Source organism: Varroa destructor, unplaced genomic scaffold (genome assembly GCF_002443255.2).
Source record: "Varroa destructor unplaced genomic scaffold, Vdes_3.0 BEIS01000003.1, whole genome shotgun sequence".
NCBI lineage: Eukaryota > Metazoa > Arthropoda > Arachnida > Mesostigmata > Varroidae > Varroa > Varroa destructor.
In genome coordinates, this window is record NW_019211456.1 from 13,483,896 (window position 1) to 13,494,377 (window position 10,482).

General features: G+C 42.1%; 2 protein-coding genes across 6 annotated transcripts in view; one reads left to right on the forward strand and one right to left on the reverse strand.

Moving 5' to 3' along the window:
• LOC111246512 (kinesin-like protein KIF13A) overlaps positions 1 to 3,983 on the reverse strand; it is a 75,578-nt gene extending 71,595 nt beyond the window's left edge. Inside the window, exon 1 of one of the 4 annotated variants that reach the window (XM_086983515.1) lies at positions 1,028 to 3,983. Coding sequence is in view for 3 of the 4 variants with exons in the window: in XM_022796228.2 (XP_022651963.1) it covers positions 1,028 to 1,079 (52 nt within the window). In the remaining variant the exon portion in view is untranslated. The remainder of the gene's footprint in view (positions 1 to 1,027) is intronic. The other 3 variants (XM_022796228.2, XM_086983512.1, XM_022796234.2) reach the window with 3 other exon arrangements.
• A 499-nt stretch (positions 3,984 to 4,482) lies between these two features.
• Positions 4,483 to 10,096, forward strand: LOC111246517 (uncharacterized). Of its 2 annotated transcripts, none has more exons than XM_022796252.2 (7): positions 4,483 to 4,759; positions 5,382 to 5,687; positions 6,151 to 6,348; positions 7,085 to 7,249; positions 7,693 to 7,947; positions 8,962 to 9,235; positions 9,400 to 10,096. In XM_022796252.2, the coding sequence occupies exons 1-7, from the start codon at positions 4,667 to 4,669 to the stop codon at positions 9,645 to 9,647; spliced, it is 1,539 nt and encodes a 512-aa protein (XP_022651987.1). In that variant the 5' UTR covers positions 4,483 to 4,666; the 3' UTR covers positions 9,648 to 10,096. The 2 variants fall into 2 exon arrangements, with proteins under 2 accessions (XP_022651987.1, XP_086839658.1); XM_086983532.1 differs by lacking the exon at positions 4,483 to 4,759 and adding an exon at positions 4,856 to 5,141.
• Positions 10,097 to 10,482: the final 386 nt, after the last annotated feature.

Sequence of the window (10,482 nt, forward strand, 5' to 3'; positions counted from 1 at the left end):
CCACCGCGCAAGATTCAGCATTCATCAAACAACCTTCCATATTCGCCCCGTTTGTTCGTCGTCGACCGCAATCGCTTGTAGTCTGTTGCCCCAGGTCCAAGCAGGCCTGACAGACGAAATTGGCGGACGAACAGGCGGCAGCAGGAGAGCCGCCGTACCGCCGTGAGCCGCTGTTTCCAAGGGCATTCGAAAAGCTAGTGCCGCGTTACAGCTGTCGAGCCACTGGAGTCGACGGGACGAATGCTTCAAACAAATACTAATAGATAACTTCAGATATGACGCTGCTGTGTCGAATAGAAAAAGACGGCAATTTGTTTGGTTTATCTCTCTCTCTCGCTCTCTAACTGATTAACTGTTCTGCATTTGTTAATGCAAATACTGCTAGCGAGAAAAATGCCAGCGACAACAAATAATCCGATAAAGATCTGGTCTAAAACTGTGTGAATCACCGGTTTCATTACTATTCAAGTAATCGAGTTGGGTATTGTAGAACGCCGCGTAGATAGTTTCGTTGCTTTTCAATGGTGTTATGGTACAGTGCAGATACTTTCATTGGGAATCGATGCTGAGTCATCTGATCGTCCTGCCTTTTTACTAGACGAAAAGTATTATCTTGCTAGTTGAGATCTGTAAAGCATGACAACGTCTTTCGAATTAGCCCCATTTATCCGTCAGCTCGATTTCTAAATAAAGGAGCCCACTTCGGTTCACCTCTCCAGCACGGTGTTAGCGATACGACTAGTTTTTGTTAGGACGTAGACAAGACGACTTTAATGCAAGTCCCTCTACCACTAACATGAGTATATACATATTTATGTAAGCATCATCGCACTGTACCAGGTACATGATAACAGCTGGAGTACATCGTCCCTTTAACTTTCTGTCTGTCTATTTCTGTCAGTGTCGCACTTTCACCTTTCCATTTGACGCGTGATTTGATCGCGTACTATTTATTTATATTGATTAAGTTACACATACGTATGAAAACGAACGATCGATCGATCGTTTCGTTGGGTTGTCCACTTACCTCGCCTGTTGAGAGGCCGCACCCTGACCGCGACCTTCACTTTGTCACACATTTTTACTGCTTTCAGTTACACACACAGCCACAATGATACGCGACTTACTGATGTACGGAAAACAATAGATTTCACTTGCCCACTGCACTAATTACTGATCCTGCGATTGACTACTTGACTACACTGTCGACTAGGGCCGGGCCGGGCTACAGTTTTGCTATATTTGATGATAGCGGTGCTGCTGCTGCTGCATTTGTTGGTGCCTATTAATAAAAATACGCCTGCCTTCGTATGTTGTCGATGGTTTTTCTCTCAAAGGGCTCAGTCAGAATTTTCGGAGATCGTTCGTTACCGTTGTCATTGCCATCATCATAACGTTTTCAATCCGAGCCGTTCAACGCGACCTTTCGTGTCTGTCTTTTCCTGGTTCGTTTTTTGCTTTTGCCCTGTTGCTTGCTTGCTGTATCCAGTCACTACTAATGTTCGTCATACGTATCTTGACAGATGAAGACGTTCTTCAGCGCGATCTCCGATTCCGTTTGCGCCTACGTCGACTGGCTGCTAGTTAATTCGAAACAGATTGAGGCCGCTGGCGTCGTGGCTGTCGCAGATCAAAACAAGAGTCGAGTGCGCGAATTCTAGCAGCCACATCAATAAGCTGGGACAGCGGCAGCAAAAAAAATTGCCATTTTCATTTTTCGAGTGACGCCAACGAGAGGAGCGGCATCGCAGATTACTTAGCAGTATTGTTATTGTCGTATAGAAAAATGTGTAGAGCCTAGATGCAGTAATAAAAATAGTATATCGTTTTTTCGATTGACGATGACCTTATAGCTGTATCCGTAACTGGAAATCTTGCTCTCGTTGACAGGACATGTAGATTTTAAGGTGTCTTATGTCCTTGTTTTCGATGATTGACTTTTCTTGCACTTCGTCGTTTCTACCATTGTAGTTACTGTTTAGAATTAAATTGCATTTTCTAATCGCTCCAAGCGGTGTTAGCAGAACGTAAAGAGCTATAACAACGACATTATGCTAATAGCCATACTAAGGCGCAGGCAATGACTATGATTCAATGCCTGCCTAATAAATAAACTTACACCCCCATCCGCCTTGCCCTATTCATGTGTTAGAGGGCCGCTACGAGGGGTAGACACGTTTGACAACCGCCAGAGGGATGACAGTAACAACGATCACTTGCTCTTGTTGTTTCTGCTGCTGCTGCTGCTGCCAGTTGTGGGCAGAAATCGAAGTCGGCGCCAAATTGGTGCGAGAGAATACTGACAAAAACGGTAACAACAGTTCACGTAGACTCCGCAGTTCTAACAGTAACGTGAGTTGATCGTAGCTGCTGCCGTTGTTGTCACGTTGTTTTTGCTGAAGCAATAGCGGCGGGAGCGATCTAATCGCTAATGGTAATGCTTACCACAACTGCTACGGCCAAAAGCGGTGCTGGCCAAGTCGTATTCATTCGAGGCATTCGCTATTACCACCTGTATCGCTATTACAGCCACGCCCGCAGTAACGGTATCAATAAGAGTATCGAAATGAAAAAAAAGAGGCAGGACGCAACGGCCAGCAGCGACAGAAGGTTTACTTTTATTGATACCAGTCAGAAATGTGATAGCAGCTGGGGCGCACGCGAAGGCCCGTCGCTTACTGCCAGCGTTTCCAGTACGATTCCATACTCCGAGGCCGCGTGTACTCTACTTCGTCGATATTTGACAGACGTTTTATAAAGGTCGGAGGAAGGACAGCACTCAGCGCGCGAATGATGACGACCGCGCTCACATACATCAACCGCTTGTTACGAAGAGGTCGTGCTAGGACAGAGTACAATGAGCCAAGAAATAGCAGGAGCCGGTATAAGCTATTTGCGTTTTTTTGTTGCCTGTTTTCCCTTCTTTTGCTGGGCAGCCAACTGAACTGTTCTTTCTCACAAAAAATCTAGGAGAAAGATGATACGGCAACACTCATACGATGCACAATGCCGTAGAAAAATGTACACCCGCACACACACACACACACACGCCCACACTCACGCGGTCAGATCCACTCCCTTGGATAGACACTTCTCACTTATTTTGTTCTCCACTCTTGGGCAGATTAGCGTTACTGAAGAACGCTGCCAGCGTCTTCTGTCAGTGTCGGATGTCGGCTTCGACTACGGCCACTGATTGCATCTTCTTCTCCTTCTGGTGATGATAGTGATAACGATGATTGCAAGAACACTCCGGTACAATAATGCTCCCACAAGCCTTCGTTCATTAGCGCTAACAACGCATCGTTAAATGGCTCAATGGCTGAACCCATTCGATGGCAACGGCGCCCGGCCGAGCAGTACCCGCTTGTCCTACTGCCAGTGGTAATAATAGGCGACGGCGGCGACGGCGGCGACGACGGCAGCAACGGTATTTGCTGTAACCTGCTGGTAAGTAGACTGGATAGTAACAGCGGCGGCAATTGCCGTAGTAGCAATCAACGCTGGGCTTTGTTGTTAATCTATCACAATATTCGCACTCTCCTTTTGCGCTAAGCAATAACAGCAGCAGCAGCAGCAGCCCCAGTTGTGGCTGGACTGCAGAGCATTTACTAGTAGTACACACACGAATGCAATGTTTTCTAATCATCGAGACATCCACACGGAGACATCACCAATTAAAATTGCATTTCACAATCAAATAATAGCTTCATATTGAATGATAAGCAAAGAACCACTCTGACCGATTTCAATGTTAAAGGTGCCCGTTGCTGTCCCTCCTTCACTACGGAACCAAACGTAACTCAACATAATGCAGCAGCCGATGACAGACTGGCTAAGGCGCTCACATCACGGCGCTATCACCACCCACCCCACAGGGGCACTCTGCAGTCCTCCGCTGCTGCTCTGCAATACCTGGCCGCCATCTTGGCACACATGTCTCGGGGGAAAGGGCGTGCGCCGACCCTCTCCCGATCTTCTCGCCGCGGCAGCGAAGGTTGTAGCAGATGGAAGCTGCTCGACTCAATAGAACGAACAGCGATATGAGTAACAGGGTGGTCAAAAGCACTGTGCCACCCCCTAGATACCGTCTGCTCTCACGGCCATTCCAGACAGTAAACAAACAGACGGACAACGCGTAAAGGGTGTCCTTTAAGCAACGACTTAATTTCATATAGTGCTCATATAGGTATATATACTTTTGTAGGCGGGTGAAGTACTGAAGCAGATTGCAAAGGGTTAATGACGATGAATCACTTATACAGTAAGTCGAAGAGTTCTAGAACTTAAAATGCATAAATTCAAATCCGCCACACAATTCGAGTCTGGAAACGCGCTTGCTCACGCGTTTATTGTTGGCCTGCTTGTCTTCTTGTCATTGTGTCATAAGTGGCAGGATGACGACGATGAAGCCTAAAGGACTCCCTGTCATGACTGTTTTTATTGATTGTGCTGATTTAGTTTATAATATGGAAGGGTAGAATTGGCGGGCGAACAAACGGTGTGCTCCTTCTTTCCCGATGTTTAATGAGTGACGAGCTAAGCTGTTGGCGGTCGCTATTGACATTTGTGCTAATGTTTATTTTGTGACCGTTGTTTTTGGACGATCGTAGTATAGCGGGTTCAGCGCTATACTGAACTCTTTCATCAGTTTGTTCTGTCCGAAATGGGTCGACGAAAAAAGAATCGGCAGGATGCTTCTACAAAGAAAAAGATGGAACTGGGTCTACGCACGAACTTCGTCAATTCAGAATGCAGTGTAGGTGATTATTCAGATTCTATAATAAACTGTCTCTTACTTTCTCTTATTTTTTTTTTCAGCAACTATGATTGCCAGAAAATTAGGGAGTATCGAACCCCGTTCCGGAGTTTTAATGGCTTTCTTAATTATGAAATACATAGGGTCAAAACAATAGATATATGTGCAGTAGAAAATATTTTTCAAAAAAAGCGCCTAAAGATTCCACAATAGTTTTTTCGACGAGGTTTCGTGTGAAGTCTGTGCAGAGATCGACTGACAGGATGCCTTTTAGAGGTATCACTGCACAATGTCTGCCACCAAAGAGGGGTCAAAAATAGTTATACTATAGTGTCGGATGTGAGTTAACAGTTACTGTAAGATTCGGTCGACAGCAGTTCAGGTGGGATCTGTTTTGATTATCTATTGAGAGGTAGAGGAAATCCTTTTTTCTTATATAGCAAAATTTTTATCTCGATAAATACTTCAAATAGCATTATATGCTGTCAGTATTAGCATATTAGATCGATTTATCTTACTAATTACTTGTGATTTTTGCCTTCCGTTTGACTGGCGCTTGTATAATCATATTCGTTCCCACTTGAACAGCATTGTCTTAACCTGCGTTTGTGTGATTGTTCAGTTGTTACATGATTCGAAGAGTTCGGCTCCGCCCAATGTGACAATCGATGAGTTGGAAAATAGTGAAATTGATTTGTCGATCAGATCATCATTTAGATCCGTCGGTACGTCAGAGAACGTAGCCCCATTTTCGAAAGTTGAGCTCGAAACCCTTCTCGCTCGAATCGATGGGCTGCATATGAGCGACCATGACAAGGCGTTGCTCCGGGTTCTGGAATCAATAATTGCAGAAGTAGAATTCGGCAATGCGAATTTCTACGACATGTACGTGTACTTTATTCACCGGTTGTGCATCTCTTCGGCAAAGGTTAGATAGTTGCTTATTTATAGACTAAGCTATTTTCTTGAAGCTTTTTGTCAGGTCAAACTGAGAAAATGGTTCGTCCTTTTTTTTAGTTCACCTACACGTTAAATTTCTCTTGAATATGTTGGGACTGTACTTCACTCGCCAAGCAACATATGATTAAAAATAGCTTTCTACAACGATTTCGGAAGTACAATCAATAGGTACATAATCTTCTAAGGTTATTTGTTTGGTGCAGCTAAGGGCCCCTCTCAGAGCAGGCCTCTAGTATTTTTTTCTAATTACGCACAAAATGATAATAGATAGAAGAAAGCCATGCAATTAAGTGATTGATTAAAAGTCATTTAACTATATTTAAGCAAAGCCGACATCTTTTGGTTCTGCTGCTTGTTGCTATTCTTATTCTATTATTCGCTTAGACCTATTCATTCTTCAGCCTCCTTACATATGCCTTTCTTGGTTACAGACCAGTACGAGTGCGCTTGTGGCATTAATGCGCTGTTTGGCTCGAGGCGATTCAACGAAATTAGTAGATTCGTTGATAATGTCCATCTGCAGATCGCTCCGACGAGCACTTATCGATCCGTTGGCCAAAGAAGATCTTGAACTGCTAATCAGCAGCGTTCTGGAGGAAAGCAGTCTTCATCTTCTACAGGAGCTTATCGTAAGGCCAATTCTGATTTGAAACTGGACTGAAACGTAGGCAGAGCTTCGGTCATGATAATGAAACATCAATTTAATTCTCAGCGAAATAGTTTTGATGGACTTAACCCCATTATACGATAATAATAATAATAATAATAATTTTCATTGACTCCTAGATGAATTAACTCAAAAAGACTCTTAAGGTGAGTCGGAGTGTTTGAGGCTCTCAACGGGCACTATATTTATTGTTTGTTAGTCATTTTTGTCGCTTTATCCAAAGTGAGCCAAGCTTGAGTATAGTGCCAGTGTGAAGTTGCTGTGGAAGTAAGCGCGTCTTACTTGCACTTTGCTGTCGCCAAGTTCAGTTCACTCTTTGCTACCAATTTGTAGAAGCTGATTCTTGTAGCAATTAAAATAATCCGAATAAAGCAAATTCTATTACTGACGACAACTGGAAAAAGGTGTCTATTTTAAATTCAGTGGGAAAAAAACGTGGGCAAAGAACAGACTGTCGAAAGCAAGCCACAGGTTAATGTAAAACAGAGTAAACAAAGGCTAAAACCAGTGCAAAACTGGCAGGGTCTTTAGATTATAATCAGATTGAAAACGTGTCGAATTGCGCCAACGACTAGATTCATATATACCCACCCGAATGTACGAATGCAGGCGGCTTCGTTCCTTCAGATCACTCCGTGAGCTTCCAACACAATATGGATTCTGATGCCTTGCGTAATTTGTTTGCTTTTTATTCCTAGACTGCGAATGAGTTCGCCATTTTTCGGAGGACGTGTACAATGCCACCAGATCGCGAGAAGGTATCACTTGCCTTAAAGGCTGCAGGCTGCGCTTTTACTAGTATCGAAGATTTGTTGGACAATGTGAATCGCATAGATGCTGAGAACTCAAGTTGTGTCAAACAGGTTTGTTACAGGGGTTGCTTTTCACGGCGGTCTCGTGTCTGACTTTAGAGAGTGTTAAATAAAAAAAAAACTGGTTTGTAAAACTAATCTATTGCATGAATCGGCCGATTTTTCAATGTTTCACGATCGTTTTGTGTTTGATAACCTAGTAGTCTTCGAGTAGCATTAGACAATTGTGATTATAGAACTTACCGTTTCCTAGGATCGGATATTTATCTTACTTCTATACGTCCACTTTGCAATGACAAAGGGTTATAATACTGTTTTAACTTACAACACCACTCTGTTATGCAATAGACGACATTTGGCCTTTCTTAGCAATTTAATTTTCATTATGTACCCGTAACTTCTGGCCTTATAATGCATTCATTTCGTCTGCGCTTAGAAAACTGTACTGCGTAATGTTCAGATGTTCCATATAAGTTCATTGTTCTCGTCCCTAGGTAAAGTTGATTTTACATTCAGTTTTCACCAAAAATCGGGAATTTCTGGAAACGCATGCGCGCCCTTTGGTGGAAACATCTCAACGGATTGGCTATTGTCCGCCCGAAGCATTGTCTGTGATTGTACCTCTACTTCATGAAGCCATGAAGAACGGTTTAGCGACAGACAATTCGAAAAGCTGCTATGGGATGGCGCTGTTGTTTCTCGCAAACGTAGATCTCCAAAAAGTCAAATCAAAAGAACTGCTAGAGGCGGTAAGTACGCTTGATGAAATAAAAAAAGCGCGTGTAATTACAGAGCCAAAATCGCAACAAGTATATTTTTTCTAGTGCCAAACACTTGGGATTAAATGCACAAAGTACTCCTAGGTAGTGACTTACAAAGAATCGCATTTAGCCCTGCATATTTTATCACCCTAGCAGGACCTTTCAAACGGTTGAGGAAGTATGAACTATCACTGGCAGTTACGGAATTACAAGCAGCATATTTAAAGATTCTCTTAATAACGCCCCTAATTTCAATAACAAAATCATTAAGGACGAGCTGGGTCTAACAGAAAGCCAAACTGTTGAGATGGGAGAGTCCTCATCCAGCTAGCACTGAATCGTGAAATCATAAGCGACTAAAAACATCACAGTTGCTGGTGTCCTGGTGCATTTTATATTGACTAAATTCACCCATCTTAAAAGCGTTTTTCGTATCTCATATGGTGGAAAAAAGGAAAACACGAGTACGCAGTTTGAAGACTGACATTGTTTTTTGGGTTCTGTAAATCACGCCACATGGTTCAGACAGCATATATAGTATCGTGGTATCTGATGAGGTAATGCAGGGTTAATCCCGTGCCAGCTGTAGGACTAGTGAGGATTCACCTTAGAGTTTCGCTAGTGACACGTTTGTTATCTTTGTCGTATTTTTAGGTTAAAAGCCATTGAAAATTGCCTCTGTCTGTGAAAGGTATTCTGTTCATTTTTGTTCAACATAGACAATGTTAGACTACACAAAGGATGATTATTCTTATACCTGTTAACTGAATTTCAAACAGTGGAAATACCTATCATTGAATACTCGATCCTTCAAGATTCTTTTTGGCATTACATTTTATGGAATTCTGTGCCTTGCGCGTAAGTGCCTTAGGAGATTATATTACGAGCGTTGTATCACAAAAGGTGTTAGATATTTCCATATAGAATTTTATATTTTTATATAAAATTGTGTGAGGGCGGATATTAACAAAATAAAAATTGCATTCTATCGTGGACTTTCAGATATCTCTCTTGGGACAAATATATAAGCTGGCACCGAGTGCCCTCAGGGATATCCTTCCATGCTTCGCAAGTGTTTATAAAAACTGCCTTTTATGTTGCGCATCACAAAGAGATATCATAGTCCAGGCTCTCCTTAACGAGGCATTACATATTGCTGAGGAGACGAATGACTATGAACGACAGCTCGACTTGGTTGGTTTCTTCGAAGATCTGCAGAAACAGGGAGTTCGCGTGCCTACTGAGGCTTGTGGAGTCCTTGTCGCAAAGGCTACAGGTATAACAAATAGCACTGTATTAATGATATGAAAAGCACACCGAATTATGCTATCTAACGTCTTTGTAGAATTTATTATATTTTATATTAGACAGTATAGAGTTGATTGTAAGTATTTGGTTGCCTTTTCTTTCTAATAACCTTGTTGAGGCTATCTTTTATAGGTGTGTCTCTTATCAACCGAGTGTGCGGTATTCTTCTGTGGCTGGAAGAGACGAATGATAATATTGTTGACGATGAGATGATTGCCAAAGTCAAAGAACGAACGCAGGTATGGTACCCAATCGCAAAAGATAAGGCGCAAAGGATCCGAACTCTGGAAGTGATTCGAATCGAGCAGCCTAGTTTGTACCGATATATCAAAACAAGGAAAAGACAAGGACCTGCGGAAGGCTTGCAAGAGATCTTGTGAAGGACCGCTTTTCTAGCGGCTCATTATATTTTTATAATGAAGACCGAAGTTCATTGCCTGTGCACGCCCTATATAGGAAGTCTCTTAAGAACGTCACAAGTGTTCTTAGTATTCATGAAATTATAGCACATTTAGTATAAATAACTTGACGGGTCATAGAAAAATTAAGTACGGCACGTAATTGACACAATTACATATTATACGTCCAAGTCATATGACACATACTGAATTGACCATTCAAAAACAGTCCATGCCTTGAGTGTAAAGTGTGTGTAGATTGAGTATGATGTAAAAAATAGCCAATAATGTATATATGTAGATCATGAATACTGGGTGAGGCAGTTGTTGCATTGTAGCTCGTTATGAGGAATGATATTACTATTATTGACTATAAATTGGAAATAAAATCAAGTTGTGCGAAAAGCTTTCACGGACAACACAACATCCAATGAAGACAATTTTCTGTGTCATTTAGAGTATTTGTACAAAGTTTGGTATAATTAAATTGACTTATTCTCTCTCACACCGTGTAGCATTGACTTTTAAAAAAAAGTCAATTTAAAAAATAAAAAAACTCGAGTTTCATCTTTGGCTGCTCCGTGTAAGATTTCTATCGAGAATTCGATTAATGAAGAAGGAAAGCCAAGAAACAGTGCTGCAAAAACCAATACGGAGGAAGCTCATACATTGTAGTGCTATATCCTACGATATGTTTATAAATAATCATTTTAGTCCTTGCGTGCGATCGTCATCATAATGTTACGTGGAACTCAAGTTTGAATAATGTGATACTATGATACTCAGGCAACAGTGGCTCGATTGACAACCGTGTTGG

Bases quoted from the DNA above. Each gene is read 5' to 3' on its own strand.
- LOC111246517 (XM_022796252.2), top strand. From the start codon at position 4,667: ATGGGTCGACGAAAAAAGAATCGGCAGGATGCTTCTACAAAGAAAAAG. The intron at 5,688-6,150 runs GTTAGATAGTTG...TCTTGGTTACAG, and splicing joins TGTGCATCTCTTCGGCAAAG to ACCAGTACGAGTGCGCTTGT. The intron at 7,250-7,692 runs GTTTGTTACAGG...TCTCGTCCCTAG, and splicing joins ACTCAAGTTGTGTCAAACAG to GTAAAGTTGATTTTACATTC.